Here is a 17,154-nt window from a genome sequence, read left to right as displayed (position 1 = left end):
CCGTGAACTTTAAACAGCAGCGCCAGATACAGAAGCGAAAGCCTCAAATACACTATTCCATCAGCTCACACAACTGCTCGAGCAATTTTGCTTCTTGGATTGATTGAACCCAGACTGATGCAGAATTTGGTTCTGGAAGTGGACCAAGGAGAACCTTTGGGAGGGTTTCTCTGTATTGGTTTTGGGTTACCTGCAGTTGATTCTGTAACAGGACTAGATTTAAAGTATTAGAAACCCTATTTCCAGTAGTTAAGGGACACTGGTAGTCACAGCCGCAGGGGCAAAAGAATTCCTTAAAAGACCACCTGGGCCAGGCGCGGTGGCTCACGCCTGTAATCCCAACACTTTGGGAGGCTGAGGCGGGGGATCACAAGGTCAAGAGATCCAGACCATCCTGGCCAACATGGTGAAACCCCATCTCTACTAAAAATACAAAAATTAGCTGGGCGTGGTGGTGTGCACCTGAAGTCCCAGCTACTCGGGAGGCTGAGAATTGCTTGAACCCAGGAGGTGGAGGTTGCAGTGAGCTGAGATCGCACCACTGCACTCCAGCCTGGCAACACAGCAAGACTCTATTAAAACAAAACAAAACAAAAAAAACCTGTACTCACCTTCCAAGGTGAAAACAATGTCATTGCATCACCCTCCAACCACTAAGATGAAAAACAAAATACACCAACCATACAATGGGTTGGACGTACTAAACAAACCCATTTCCTGAGTGACTCAAAAAGCTGTAGTGTGGACTGGAGCCCAGAACAAGGCCCTGAAGGCTGCTCAGCCACCTGATCCATCTGATCCAATGGCTATGGTTTAAATGTGTCTCCCCCAAAATTTATGTGTTGACACTTAATCGCCAATGTGATGGTATTGAGAGGTGGGGCCTTTAGGAAGTGATTAAGTCATGAGGGTGGAGCCCTTACAGATGAGATTAGTGCCTTTATAAAAGAGGTGCCAGGGAGTTGTTTGTCCCTCCACCATGTGAAGACTCAGCATTCATCTGCTCCAGAAGACACAGCAAGAAGGCACCATCCTGGAAGCAGAGAGCAACCCTCACCAGACTCCAAATCTGCCAGTACCTTGATCTTGGGCTTCCCAGCCTCCAGAACTGTGAAAAACACGTTTCAGTTATTTACAACTTCCCAGTCTATATTGTTATAGCAGCAGGAACAGGCTAAGACACCAATGGTGCTTGAATTGTTTCTATGGTTGTCCCTTGGTATCAGCAGGGACTGGCTCCACGATCTCCATAGACACCCAAATTCATGGATGCCTGTATTAGTCCATTCTCATGCTGCTGATAAAGACATACTTCAGACTGAGCAATTACAAAAGAAAGAGGCTTAATGGACTTACAGTTCCACGTGGCTGGGGAAGCCTCACAATCATGGCGGAAGACAAAGAGGAGCAAGTCACATCTTACATGGATGGCAGCAGGCAAAGAGAGAGCTTGTGCAGGGAAACTCCCCCTTATAGAACCATCAGATCTTGTGAGACTCATTCACTATCTCGAGAACAGCATGGGAAAGACCTGCCCCTGTGATTCAATTACCTCCCGCCAGGTCCCTGACAACACATGGGAATTCGAAATGAGATTTGGCTGGGGACACAGCCAAACCATGTCAATGCTCATGTCCCACAGTTGGCCCTGCAGAACCTGTGAATATGTGAAGTTGGCCCTCTATATCTTTGAGTTCCACATCCCTCAAAGATTGTATTTTCAAGCCATGATTGGTTGAATCCCTGAAAGTGGAACCCATGGATATGGAGGGACCACTGCATGTAATAGGGAGACTGTAAGAAGGCCTTAGCAGGCACATTCAGATGACTCATAACACGGACCCTTAGTATATTGCAGCAAATCTGTGCTCTCCTTTGCAGATACCATTTTTTACTTCCTACTTGACCTTAGTAGAGTCTGAATGCTTGAACATGGACACCCAAGTGACCATGTGATCTGAAAGCTCTCTCAAGGACCAGGTGCTGTGTGACCTACCAAATCATAAAGTTGCCCATCACAACATCAAACAGAAGCCGTGCATCCAAGATCTGGCTCCAGCAGCTCCTGAAGGCACAGGGAAGATGCATGAGCAAGTGGCTTAGAGGCCATGGCCCACATTCCTGCCACCCTGCCTCCATTCCCTCAGCATGCTCCTATGGCCTCATGAGGATGTGCCCCTGAGCAGCTGAATAAGAAAGAAAAAAAAAACCTTCTTGCCTGGTTTCCATATGGCTTTTCATGATCTACGGACACTACCTGAAACTGGAGGGTTGCAGCACTACAGATCCAATCCAGTATGGCCCTGAAAAACAAGGATGGAGGAAGACCCTCCCAGGAAACAGAACTTGGAGCAATGCTTCAAAAAGAACTTCAAACTGGTTGTTCATTTGTCCTGGAAGGAGAGAGGGCCACAGGTTCAGATCTGCACTGATTAATGGGCAGTGGCTAATGATCAGCTAGATCAGGGGTCCCCGACCTGATGGGGACAATGGCTAATGGTCAGCTAGATTCATAGGCAGTGGTTAATGGTCAGCTCGATCAGGTTGGAGATGCCTGATCTAACTGACCATTAGCCACTGATCTAGCTGACCATTAGCCACAGACTGGGTCCGTGACCCGGTAGGAACCAGGCTGCACAGCAGGAGGTGAGTGGCACGTGAGCAAGTATTACCGCCGAAGCTCCCCCTCCTGTCAGCTCAGCAGCGGTATTACATTCTCATAGGAGCGTGAACCCTGTCGTGAACTCCATGTGAGGGATCGAGGTTGCACACTCCTTATGAGAATCTAACTAATGCCTGATGATTTGAGGTGGGACAGTTTCATCCCAAAACCATTCCCCCACCCTGCCCTGTGGAAAAACTGTCTTCCATGAAACCAGTCCCTGGTTCCAAAAAGGTTAGGGACCATTGAGCTAGATGGGCAAGGATTTGGAAGAAACATAATTAGAAAACCAGTTACGGGGCTCTGGAGAAGACATAGGCACACAGACCTCTCAGAATGGACACTCAGTGTGAAGATATTTGTGTCTTGATGGTGGAACCTGTGTATATCAGTTAATCTGTCTTTGGCTACTAGTCCTTGACCAATGGACTCACAAAGTTGTCATGGCAGCAAGGATAGAAGTTATTCATGAGCTCAGCAGCAGATCACTCCTCATGAAAACTGATCTGGATGCAGCCACTGTGGCACTGCTGGATGTCCAGCCTGCCGAGAGTGGAGAGAACACCAACGGAGCACTGTTCCCTGGGAAAACCAGCCAGATGCTGCTGGTAGGTGGATTACATACCACTTCCATCATCAAAGGGAGCAGTGGTTTGTTCTGGCTGGAACAGAGACATACTCTTGAGTATGGATTTGCCTTTCCTACCTTTTCAGGCCCTTAAATCTTCCAGCAACCTAACATCCACGGACTTAAAGGATGCCTTATCCACCATGATGGTATTCCTCATGGCATTGCTTTTGACTAAGGAATTCCTCTGACAGCAATGAAGTACAGCAATGGGGCCATGTCCTGGGAATTCACTGCCCTACCAGTTTCCCATCTCCAAACAGCTGACCTGACAGATTGGTGGAATGGCTTTTGAAGGTTCAGTTTCAGCACCAGGTGGGTGAGCCGAGGGTACAGACCCCTATCATGTGGCACCTGCTATAAATCAGTGATTAACATAGAGTGTTGTTCGTCCCATGGCCAGGATTCATGAATCAGAAAATCAAGGGTGAAAATGGCTGCTCATCCTCTCAAATTACCCTGGTGATACCCTAGCAAAATGTTTGCCTCCTTTCTCTGAAACCTTAGGTTCTGTTGGTCTAAAGTCTTAGTTCCCAAGGGAGCAATGCTTCCACCAGGAGACACTTCATTGGTTTCATTAAACTGGAAATGGAGACTAGGCACAGATCCTGGCACTTTGGGTGGCTGAAGTGAGTGGATCACTTGAGCCCAAGAGTTCAAAGCTGTAGGGAGCCATGCTGGCACCACTGCACTCCAGCTCGGACAACAGAGTGAGATCCTGTCTCAAAAAAAAACAGAAAATAAAAAAACTGAGGTTGAGAGTGCCACCTGGGGGCTCCTCATTCTAGTGAATCAATAGACAAAGAAGGGAATTACTGTGCTTAACGTGTTTAGTCCTGATTATCAAGGGGAAACTGGGTTATTATTACACAATAAGAGCAAGGAAGTACAGGTCTGGCATGCCAGAACTCCGTAGAGTGTCTCAGTGCCCCTGTGCCCTGGGATTGAAGCCAACGGGAAACTAACCCAATACAGGCGGGAATGCCAGTGTCCCAGAGTGTTAGGAATGAAGGCTTCAGCCACCACAACAAGCAAAGAGCCAGAGGGCAGAGGGAGCGGGGAGGACATGGTAGCTCCAAATACCCACTACGGCCACCTGGCCAACTGCAGAAATGAGGGCTAAAATAATTATGAGTATTTCCTGCTTGCTTTACCATGAATAATTTGTGAATATAGTAATAACTTTGTGTCTCTTTCCCTCTGCTATTCCCCTGCCATCTCCTATAAGATGTGTTAGTAGTGAACCTTGTATCTCAGAATTTAAGTGATAGGATATCAAATGGGAAATGTGACTCAACTAGAATAATAAAAATCACATAAAGTTGGATAAAAAGACTGTACTTTCTTTTACAAAGAGGGTTAATGTATTTTCAATTTTACAAGCGATAGTTGCATCGTTAGATGGAAGCATAATGTTGATATTTCCTTTATTTTGAAGTTAAATATGGTTAAAAGAGATCTATAGATAGAATCCAAGTTGCCAAGGGGTGGACTGTGTTGAATTAGTGTTGCGTCAATCTAGCTGAACCGGAACTATGCTCCCCAGAATTCCGTTTTCTGCATAATTATAGGATTGCCTCATCCACAAAAAAATTTTTTGTAAGATTTGGAAAGTGGAAATGGAGCAGCAGCTATTTTTTTATTTTTATTTGTTTTTCTTGAGATGGAGTCTGGCTCTGTCACCAGGCTGGTATGCAGTGGTGCGATCTTAGCTCACTGCAAACTCCACCGCCCCCCACTCTCACACGGGGTTCACACCATTCTCCTGCCTTAGTCTCCCGAGTAGCTGGGACTACAGGCATATGCCACCACGCCCAGCTAATTTTTGTATTTTTAGTTCAGATGGGGTTTCACCATATTGGCCAGGATAGTCTCGATCTCTTGACCTTGTGATCCGCCCACCTTGGCTTCCCAAAGTACTGGGATTACAGGCATAAGCCATCATGCCCGGCCTGCAGCAGCCATTTGTGTAATGCTTTTTTTATGCTAAATATGCCATCATTAACTAGTGAAACTCTCAGCTGAGTGAAAATACAGGAATTTCCTATCCTGGGCCAGACTCTTACCTTTTATCAGTCATTTTTGCTCTTTTTTAGAAACCCCACACTCTGCAATCCTCAGGCTGATTTGCATTTGAATGAATATTTCTGCATCACTTTGCTTTTCTGGGAATTACACAGAAATCTATCAACCTGTCTGACACTGTGCAAAGTTTGGACCCTGTGTCTGAAGTTTTCATTAACAAAGAAAATGTGTATTTCTGAAAAACTTCTATGTTTCTACAGCTCTGGTCATCTTTTTCCCCATTTGATAATCTCCAAATCTGTGCAATGATTAAAACTGCAGAGACTTGGTTTCTGCGTGTGGGTTAGCAGGGCCCATCACCACAGCAAGCCTGGGCTCCAGGCGGTTCCTGCACATCCTCTGTCTTTCACAGGTGTTGTTGTAGATGCTGCTGGCGCACTTCTCCCCAGAGTGTCTGTGAGTGCTGAGTGCCTTCATTTTGCAAGGACTGCCTCCTTCCCCAAGACTGCCTTCAGTAATCAAAGAGCCACTGACATTGGGACAAATGACCAGTCCCTTTGCCTCAAGTAATGGCAACTCTGCTGGATTGATGCCCAGAGGCCCCAACTTACGGATGAGGCCAAGTCTCGGCTTTCCCTGAGATCCTATCCCTTCCTGACCCCTTCCTCTGCCCTGGTCTGCTCTCCTCTCTTTCTTACAAGCTCCCCCCCGAGAGTGCGCCCTCAGCAAAGCACGAGTACCAAGCCTCTGTCTCAGGTTCTGTTTCCAGCAAACCTAAAATAGACCTTCAGCCCTATGATGGGATTGGGTGGTTTCCTAAAGAGGTTGCTGGCTTCTTGATAGAAAAAAGGAGCTACTTACTATGGTGTCTTACAGACACAAACCAACCATACAGGGTAAGAGTCACAGACTGTAGCCGCCTCCCTGCACCGCTCTTCCAATACTGGGCAGGAGTCACGGACTGTAGCCGCCTCCCCGCACCGCTCTTCCAATACTGGGCAGGAGTCACGGACTGTAGCCGCCTCCCCGCACCGCTCTTCCAATACTGGGTAAAAGTTACAGACTGTAGCCGCCTCCCCGCACCGCTCTCCCAATACTGGGTAGGAGTTACAGACTGTAGCTGCCTCCCCGCACTGCTCTTCCATGCTTCCGTCCTCGCTATGTGTGCATCTGCTTCCAATATCATGGCAACGTGAAACCACACACATTTGCCCAACAGTCTGTCTTCCGCTGAGACTCAGGTCCCCACTGTGGACATGAACCTTTACATTCTCACGGTGAGCGCAGAGCCCAGCACATAATAGGTGTTGGGAAATCATTTGCTGATTGAACTAATGCACCCTTGGACTCTGAACTGCTCCCTCAGAAAAGCAGAAATTACCTGCTCTTCTGCTGGTATCCACTAAGATGCTGGTTTTCCCAGCAGGTCAGTATTCACCCCTTTCATTTCAGACGGGACTTTAACCATGTGGAAAGCAAGGTTAGAGGCCCCCTAAATTACTCATGAAGACTAAAAGAAACTGAGTGTGCCTGAACTTAAGCATCACAGTGATAAAGACCAGTAATAAAGAACTATTTACAAACTTGGTTTGTGTTTTTTAAAATTAAATCCACGTGCATACCTGTTAACTGTGTGACAAGAGAGAGCTGAGCTATTGCAGGTGTGTAAGGAATATTCTCTGGCAGTACAAGGGAAAGGGAAGGGCTTTACTTCGAGGCCTCGAAGCACACAGTCAATGTTTTAGATTCTTAAATGTAAGGAGACTATACCTTAGAAACGTGTCTTTTCAGATTACTACAGGCAGTGTGCACCATGAGTGTAGAAACAAAAGCCAGATTCAAATCCTGGCCATGCCACTTGCTAATGTGACCTCAGGTAAGTCACAGCTTCCCACAGCCTCAGTCTCTTAACGTGGAATAAATCAAGCTGCTTAGGGCCGTGGCGAGGATTTGAGGGCATGTGGCCCATCTTCCTTTGCAGGATTACTCACTCATGTCTGTCTTCTCTTCCCCTGTGATGGAAACCACACATCTTGCTTCACTGAAGGTTCCTCACTGGTACACAGTCCTGGCTAGGGAGGATCCTCCCTGATCCCTGCAATGGAACAGGGGTCTCTCCATAGCCGATGAGCCTCCTCTCACCCCGTGTCCCTCCTGCCATCAGCCTAACTGCTCCCCTCCACCTTCCACACACGGCTCTCCACAGCACACATGACAGCTCATCACCCTGCAACACCCAGGTTTAAACAGCGCCGCAGTATTCAGTGACATTCTTGGTGACCCCTTCTCCATTAACTCCTTAAACTCTCCAAACTATAATACTCTTTTCGTGGGACCCGCCGTCCACACACCCTGTTCAAAGGATGCACTCTCCTCCCCAAACCCGTTCATGAGACGCCACCCGCCTCACACAGTGTTCACGGGACATGCCGCCCTCACACCCCATTCATGAGATGCCACCTGCCTCACACGGTGTTCATGGGACACGCCGTCCTCACACCCCGTTCATGAGATGCCACCCGCCTCACACAGCGTTAACAGGACACGCTGTCCTCACACCCCGTTCATGAGATGCCACTTGCCTCACACGGTGTTCATGGGACACGCCGTCCTCACACCCCGTTCATGAGATGCCGCCCGCCTCACACAGTGTTCACGGGACACACCGTCCTCACACCCCGTTCATGAGATGCCACCTGCCTCACACGGTGTTCATGGGACACGCCGTCCTCACACCCCGTTCATGAGATGCCACCCGCCTCACACAGTGTTCACGGGACACGCTGTCCTCACACCCCTTTCATGAGACGCCACCCACCTCACACAGTGTTCACGGGACACGCTGTCCTCACACCCTGTTCATGAGCCATACTGTCCCCCTCACACCCTGATCCTGGGACACACCGTCCTCCCCACACCTGGTTCACGGTACTTGCTGTGGCTTGGACACCCTGTTCCATCTGAGCACCTCAGGGCTCCGTTGCCTCCTGGACCCCACGTGTCCTCCTGGCTCATCCCTTTCTCTCTCTATCCCACTCTGTCTCCAGTTCCCGTCTGGTCTCTAACTTGATTGTTGACTGCTGCTATAGAGAAAATTGATGGAGCTTGGCACTGCTTTATATTATACACAGGTATTGTACACTGTACACTTTGCATTGTACACTGTATTGCATATAAACTGTATATACAACACGAGAGACCAAGGGCACCAGAGGTGTCTTTAAGAAGTCATGCACATTCCTGCTTGTTCCCATCTGGATTTCAGTCAGTGTTAAAGGTGGAACATCCTGCAAATAATCCTGCTCATTTTCTATGCCCGGTTACTGTCTTCTGAGAAGGGTGGTTTAGTGAGACATTTGTAACTTGTAAAACATCCACAGTACAGCCTGACTGGTTCAGCCTTTCACCCTTCCATGGAAGATGAAGTACTGATACTGTACCTTTATTCGTCTTAGAGAATTTAGGATGAAACTTTAACAAAAACAAAATCATAATACTTCAGCCACATTAACAAGCAATCAAAAAAACGATATGAACTCTCTTTAGCGTAGGAGTCTTTTTTCCTTAGGCCCTCTTCCGAACCTTGAAGGACTCAGTGAAAACCCCATCTTAAATAAACAGGTTAACTGCACTAAATAATAACTCTAAACTGCTAAATCCAAAAGAGAGCTTTATTAAAAATGGCACAATCATAATAGAACCCTGTTTATATGTGAAAGTTAAATCAACGAGAGGAAAACAAGTTAACACTACAAAAGTGTAAAACAATATTGTCATAAAAGTAAAAGTTAAAACTTTGATGCCATTTTTATGTACTTAGAGTATTTAAAGACCTGTAAGTATGAAATATTGCATTCTGCCTTAAAAATAAAAATATATTTACATATCAGAACTCCACACCAAGAATACTAAATAACAAAAGGAATTTATGCTGCTTCTGGGAATGTTATATTTAAATCATAATACACTTTAAGTATATGGCAAGTCATCTAGTTCTTACAATATTAGTATTGTCCCAAATTAACAAGTGAGGAAACCGAGCAAATTAGGTCACTTGCCCTAATGTCACACGCATGGGATGGCAGAGCCAGGGTTTTGCTCCAGGCAGTAGGTTCCAGAGGCCATGTGCTTCAGAGGGACATACCACAACAAATATGACCTATAATAGCACTAATCTTCCATAGATAAGGAATGCTCAATCTATAAAGATATATATATTATATACGTAAAACAATCTTTAAAAAAAAGTACACGGTAAAAGACTGTATGATACCTAAACAGACATATACGCAAATGAGAAAAGCTGAAAGTATTCCAAATTCAGAGGGAACAATTAAAGGAGCTAAAAAGGTAAGTAAATAATAAAAGGAAAAAATGGAATGAAAACTAACCGGAAAAAAAATCTTAGAAGTAAAAATTGCAATTTAAACCACATCTTAAAATAAAAACAAGTGAACCAGAATTTTCTCTTGAAACAAAATCGTGTCCTAAGCTCCTATAGATGGACATAGGAGGCATCCAGCAAGTATTTAAATAAAGAAGGAGGGAATTAATGCATGAAGGATGAAGGCACATTATCCCTTCCAAGATCTAAGAGTTCTATATTCCTAAACATGTTCAGAAAATCATCAAAGAGGAAATACTAATTACCGATTACACATTTTCATAATCCACCACTTAATAACTATGTAGGAAAACAAGTATAAATGGAAGTTCGCAGCTCGTTCTCCAGCAGCCGTTTCTTCAAAAGACCTGAAGCCCGTGCGTTCTTCTCTAATTGTTACGCTGTGTCTCCATCACTCATCAGTTTCTTCGAAATTCTCTCACTAATTCTGTCTCCATCTGCTGCTATCTCACATGTGAACTGGTTTTCACATCTCCCACTTATGACATTGTTCTCTCCTCCTAAGATAACAACTTTAAAACATTCTCATGATTGCTTTAAGCCCCAGCTACCATCTACCAACCAACTTTCACATTTCTCTTGAAAAAGTTTTCTGCTATATAAATATGCTCCTATTTTCATACCTTTGTGCTCCATGTCTTATCTTTGTTTGAAAATAAAAAGAACACACATTTCAAAAGTGCCTTGATAGAAAGTCATCTCTTTGAAAGTAGAAGCCGCATTTGACCCAAGCTTAGCACAGGACCTTGAATTTTTACAAATCCTCAAAAATTTACCAACCATTTCCATTCTGCCTTATACTGTAGGAATGCACTAAGTATTTTTGCAGATACATATTCAATTCAATAAGCACCAAAACTACTCAGTATCAAAGCAAGTGAGCACGCTTTTAAACTGTACGCTTAACAACTCAAATTCACCTCCATTAACCTGAATAATATTCAGCACCATGCAGATGCATTTTATTTCCTGTCTTTTCTTCTGAGACTGATCTTCAATGTGATTGCTGGAAGTGTACAGCTCTGTAGAAAGACAAGTGTTTGAGCACTTCATCCAGAGAATCCAGCAGTTTATTTCTAATCTGCAGCATTATTTAATTGCACTAAAAATCACAGAGATATCACATACAGCCCTCAGGTTTCTGGTCAACTTGATTATTTGAGAGAGGCAGAAGTGAGGCGGCTGATTACCTTCACGAAGAGGCAGAGATGGCGCCAATGATACCGTGCAGAGCTCTGTGATGCATAAATGCTTCTTTAACAACAATCCACGAATTGCCTCCTTGGTACTAGAAAACTCTAAAGGAGTAGGTCAATTTCCTTTTTAGAAGAAAGGGTATTTCTATCAGCAAGGCAACTTACAAATACTTAGAAAAAAAGGGAAAACTCAAGGCACCTTGTAAAGATCTTACCATTCACTTCAGTTATTCTGGTGATTATTTTTTAAAGGTGCTAAGGAAGAATGGGTAGAATGAGCTCCAAAGACTGTGTGGAGATTTAAAGTGACTTCCAAGGCGTGATACTTTTCAATGCAGATATTTTTTAAACAGAACCATCAAATGGCAGTAAATACTAATAGCAGGAGGTTTAATCTAGGACTATTTTATCCTTGGTTAACTTCCAAAATTGCCAAGAGAAAAATGATGCTGAAAGCCAGCAAAAGTAAGCTCTATCTTTTCTGCGATGAATTTAACACCGAAAATTCCTGTCAGAAATACTTTCTTATGAAATGAATTGCTGGAGGAACCAAAGATCAGACCTAAATTCAATCATGTACCTGAGAGTCTGAAACTACTGTCATAAGGTTTACAGGGGATTCTGGGAATTACTTTGACATATTTGTAAAAACTTAGAGTTCCATAACAATGTACTGTACAAACCAGGATAGAAAGTCATAGAAATCTGAACAACAGCTAAGAATACAAGGGGGGAAAATCAATAAAATGTCTCTAGGGGAAAAAATGGCTTTGAGTCAGTAATTTGAACTATTGTGGAAAGCTACAGGAGGGAACTACAGCAGTGCCAGTAAGAAACCACTTGGCTTGGAGATCGCGTGAAGCGGGGTTAGCTTGAAATCATTTTCCAAGTCTGCACAGCACAAGTTAGGGCGTAGGGTTCTGAATAGTAGCTTGCTTGCCCAAGGAAGCCACTGTTGCTTCTAGAGCTGATTCACTTAAAATTAGAGAACAGCTGAATATCGAAATAATCAGTCTTTAAATCTCAGGCCTTCTTGTTGCAGAGAGATAATGGTTGTTACAAAAGGGAAAAGTCAGACAATGGAGATTTTGTGTATTTTGCAGAACATCACAAATGGGAATTCAATTCTAACCGTTCCATTTCTGACTGATTTCACTCTTCCAGTTCACATTGTCTACTTGTTTTTTTAAAACATACACTTAAAAATAAATGAACATTTAAAAAATAAAAACAATCTAAAAAGAACTAGTCATCGGATGCATACTAGTAATAACAGCATAATACTATTATTTTTACCTCAAAATGATAGGTAAGTGGGTAGGTAAGATGGATGGATAGATGGATGGATGAATGGACGATGGATGGGTGGATGGATGAATGGGTGGCTGGATGTATAGGTGGGTGGATGGGTAAGTAGGTGGACTGATGGCCAGAATCTAAGTTTATCCTTCTAGTATCCCTATAAGATAAGCGGCATCTTAAAACAGCTGTGGTACATTCAAGATTTGAACCAGATCTCTGAGGCCCAAAGTCCACATTCGTTCCGTACTCTATGCATCCTCTCTGAGTGGTAATGCAGAATGGATAATTATAACATTCTATAGAGACCTAAAAGAAACAAGTGCAAGAGAGGCTTAGCACAGTGTCAGTCATCAGCCAAAGAGCCATCCTGGGAAACTACTTTTTTTTTTTTTTAACATACACTGACAAGTTTACCCTACTGTGCACACAGATTAAATAATAATAATAAACTGCTTTTGACAGGTGTCTTTCTAAAATGCATTATATCCCTGTCTTCTTAAAAAGAACACACCACTCATGATGACACCTCTCGCTGGTGAATCGAGTGATGATAATAAATGCGTTCCTGCACTGTGCCGCTTTCAGGAGCAGTTAATGGTGAGCAGGGTTATTTGCATTCTCACAATGTAAGCACAAAAGGTTGTGCTTGTTCTGTTTCTCAGACCTACTTTTAATGAGTCTATTTCACCCATGCTGCTTGCTATGATGTGCTATTTCTTTTTTTTTTTTTTTTTTTTTTTTTTTTTTTTTTGAGACGGAGTCTCACTCTGTTGCCCAGGCTGGAGTGCAGTGGCCAGATCTCAGCTCACTGCAAGCTCCGCCTCCCGGGTTCCCGCCATTTTCCTGCCTCAGCCTCCCGAGTAGCTGGGACCACAGGCGCCGCCACCTCGCCCGGCTAATTTTTTGTGTTTTTAGTAGAGACGGGGCTCCTCCTAATTTCCTGCTCATAATCTACAGGGAACTAGACACCAGCATCACAGCTTTGTGGCACTCTAAGTCAGAACAAATCTGTAGGTGAGAGCCTGTCATTTTTGCTAATTTCCATATATTGGCCGTATTCTACCTCAGTTAGATTGCCAGATAATTGAATTTTAAATGGCAAGATAGTATTGTACTCTTGCCTGGTACTTTGTAAAATAAGTTTTATTTAAGTATAATGTACATATAGAAAAGTGCATGAATCATAGGTCTATAGCGCAATGATTTCCAACAAACAGAGCACACCTTTGTTAGGTGTACCCAGAAAACAAACAAGCCAACACGGTATTACTTGTTTTATCCTGCTCAAAGTATTCTCATATGTGCCATTTCACTACAGTCATTGCAACACTCTTATGAGGCTAAAAGGTTAGGTATTATCTGCAATTCGACAAATGTGGAAAATGAAGTTTGGTATTTAGCTTCGCTGATTTCTGAAATCAGAAGGTGCACAGCAAAGATCTAATTCTAGCGTTCCACTGCAGGAATCGCCCATTATGCTATCAAATTTACTCAGAAGAGATGATATGGCAGTATCACTTCCATCATCAAATTGTGGACACGAGTAGAGCGAATATTCTGTTGGCACCACAGACGCCAGTGGTTGCAGCTTACTTCGGCTGTGGCTGTCCAGTGTCCCTGCCATGCAGGTTGTTAGCCATTTTCAATTTATTCCCTGGGAAATCAAATGTCAACACAGTCCCTTGAGGGGAGGAAGGTGGCAGAAATCACGGCAATTATACCAACTTTCCAAAGGAAAGTGATGGTTCAAAGCCTAGATGCTTTCGCCTTCTCATTTCTTCCATTCTCTTCTTCCCATCATTTCATCCTTAAAGCCAACAAAATTCATTTAGCTGAAATGGGAGGTCTGAAAATCATCAAAACTTTTAATAAGCATACCAAAACTTACATTTGAATCAGCTATCCTTACCACTGTTTCAAATCACCATCCATTCCAGAAATTCTCAAATGGCTTGAACTGCACATATAAACAAAAAATCCCTATTATAAAAATACGGAACTTCTAAAGTTGGGTGGATTAAAGCTCACTAAGGGGCTCCCCTTAAAGCGACAGGAATGTAGTATTTTATGGATTGTCCTCTTAAGAGCATGTCTTAGCAAATAAAATACAAAGTGTGTGTAAGGAGGGCTTTTCTTAAGTTCTTTTTCAGAAAACACAAGAAGTAAAATTGTTCAGGCGAGAACACTTTTTATTTTTTTGAGATGAGTTTCACTCTTGTTGCCCAGGCTGGAGTGCAATGGCACGATCTCTGCTCACTGCAACTTCCACCTCCCAGGTTCAAGCGATTTTCTTGCCTCAGCCTCCCATGTAGTTGGGATTACAGCCGTGTGCCACCACCCAGCTGATTTTTTGTATTTTTAGTAGAGAGAGGGTTTCACCATGTTGGCCAGCTGGTCTCAAACTCCTGACCTCAGGCAACCCACCCACCTTGGCCTCCCAAAGTGCTGGGATGACAGGCATGAGCCACCACCCCGGGCGGTGAACACTTTTTAACTGAAAGGTTCTGCAGGATTCAAACTTCCCAAGTGCTGCAGTTGTTGACAGCAAGGAAGCAGGGCGAGCTCTGGAGGCCAGCTCTGGGAATTCAGCCCTGCTCACACTTCCAGTCCCTGTGAACAACCTGCAGCCCCAGTTTCTCCTCTGTATGGTGAGTTAAGAACACACCACAAGGATGCCCTGGGATGAGTTAACCCAGTGCTCCCAACCTGTTTGGTCCAGAGAAAGGCGTTTTTGTGGGTAGGAAGGAATGAGCCTCTTTTGGAAAGCAGAATTCCTCCAGTTATTATATCAGTCACCTACGAAGTGAGCTTATTCTATTTACAAACTCAAACTCAATTCATGTTACTAGGTGCCTAACTAACTAATTCTCAAATTACAAACTGCAAAAGCATTACGGGGGGTGGGGAGAGGCAGGGGTGAGTCCCCCCAAAAGGAGCTAAACAAAATTAGAGCTTTTCTTAACTACCTAGTTAAAACAAAAATATTGATCTTGGCAAACATATAAGTGCATGTTTCCTTCCCCACACCTTCTCCCAAAAGTGCCTCCAAATAAAAAACTAGTTTCTTCAGAGAACCAAGCATCTAATCATCACTTAGAGGTCTGAACATCCAGTATCCTAAGAACAAACTGTCCACAGGTTCCCCCCAGAACAAACCAGTTCAATGCATTGCTGGAGGAAAAAGCAAGTTTAACTCAAGCACAAAATTATCTGCAGTTGCATATGATACGTAAGTATACTCTTTCTGCTCACGCCTGGCTACCTGCCTCCTCTAACACAACAACTTCTGTTTTTAAAGTGTCAACTCGTTTACTTGGAGGAGCCGCAGCCTGCCGGACACAGCATGTTTAGGGGCCTTTTTTTCGACTGTAGGCTCCTAACGACAGACTACTCTGAACAACAAAACCACGGCGGCTGCTCCAGCATTTTGCCAGCTTCTGTGTTTCCATATTTTAACAATGTTAGGAAAACTAAGTCCCATGTAAGACCCAGCAGTTGATCATTTCGTTGCAGAGGCTGCTTGAGGAGCTTTCTGCAACCTGGACCTGATGCTTCTCAATCTAGTAAAACTCAGACGGGACAACCAGACGGGAGTGTCCCCATAGGAAAGAGAACGCGACTCTGGCGGAGTGTCCCATCTCTTAGGGGCTGCGACTCCGTGTCTTAGAAAAAGGCACTTTCGATGGGCAGGCTGGAGGAAGAGTCCCCTCTAATAAGAAAAGTGACTCCGAGCCCGCAGTGTTCAGGAAAAAGAACCCGGTGCTGGGGAGGCTGGCTGCGGGCGGAGGGGCGCTGGCCCCGGGGGCGGCGCGGGCCTTACCTGCGTTCCGGAGCTTCTTGTTCCGATACACCGACAGGATGACCAGCAGGTTGCCCAGGACGTCCACCACGATGGTGAAGATGAGGACGCAGGCCAGCGCCGATGCCAGCCACGAGGGCTGCGGCCGCGCGCCGTCCCCGCCGGGCCCGGGCTGCGAGGCGTTGGGCAGCGCGCTGCCGTTGCCCGGCATGGTCCCTGGGCGCGTCCCGGCCGCGGGGCCATCGCCCGCCTGGCCCGCCCGCCCGGCCACTTTTTAAGGCTCCGCCCGGCGCTCCCCGCGCCCACGCCCCATCCCGCGCGCTCCTCCACGCCGCGCCCCCGGACGCCCACGCCGCACCGGACGCCACGGCCAGGTGACACCTGGTGTCCGTCGCGAGCCCGCTTGGACTCCCCGCCCGCGGCTCGAACCCCGCACCACGGGCCGACAGCGCCCCAGTGCGGGAAGCCGGGCCCAGCCGCCGCGGGAGGGAGCTGTGTCCCAGGGGCCTCTCCTCGTGGGCGCACAGCGAGGCTGTTCATTCACGTGTTTCTTCTCTGCGACGGGACTGTACACCCAGCAGGGCCAGGCTGCCTGGGCTCAAATGCGAAATGGGATTGGGGCGAGTGCCCCAGCTGTGTGCCCCACTGCCCTTTTCTTCTTCTGCAAAATGGGAATAAAATACTATCTCACCGGTTAGCCTCATAATTAGTAAAATGTGAAAAAACTAAGGACTCTCTTCCGTTGTGTATTGCACCATTTAAGATTATGCTAGACGTTTCCGATAATGAAATGACATTTTCAAAGAAAAATGTAAAAATCAATATGTGCGGATGATAAAAATGTATGTACTTTTGTAAGTACCAGTAAAAATGAGACAGAAAGCACACTGAGATAGATCGGATACATGACAGCAACGTAAAAGTGCTAGGAAATGACCTAACCAGTTGTGTGCAGTGAGGAAAAAACTTTATGAAAACCATGAAAGGAAATTTAAATAAACGGAGAGACTTACAGTGTTCCTAGATTCAACGCTTGAGATTTTCATTTTCCTCATGTACTTCATGCCAGCCCAAGAAAAATATCAAATAACCTGAAGCTCTTTTGAAAGAGTAAAAACAAAGTGTAGGAAAAGGATT

General features: G+C 45.1%; 1 protein-coding gene across 2 annotated transcripts in view; it reads right to left on the bottom strand.

The window, feature by feature from the left end:
* MTNR1A (melatonin receptor 1A) overlaps positions 1-16,430 on the bottom strand; it is a 28,160-nt gene extending 11,730 nt beyond the window's left edge. For both annotated transcript variants that reach the window (XR_007725850.1, XM_050791587.1), the window contains exon 1: positions 16,039-16,430. Coding sequence is in view for 1 of the 2 variants with exons in the window: in XM_050791587.1 (XP_050647544.1) it covers positions 16,039-16,228 (190 nt within the window). In the remaining variant the exon portion in view is untranslated. The remainder of the gene's footprint in view (positions 1-16,038) is intronic.
* Between the last annotated feature and the right edge of the window lie 724 nt (positions 16,431-17,154).

This window comes from Macaca thibetana, chromosome 5 (genome assembly GCF_024542745.1).
Source record: "Macaca thibetana thibetana isolate TM-01 chromosome 5, ASM2454274v1, whole genome shotgun sequence".
In the NCBI taxonomy this organism is placed as follows: Eukaryota; Metazoa; Chordata; class Mammalia; order Primates; family Cercopithecidae; genus Macaca; species Macaca thibetana.
This window is presented reverse-complemented; position numbering and strand designations above follow the sequence as displayed.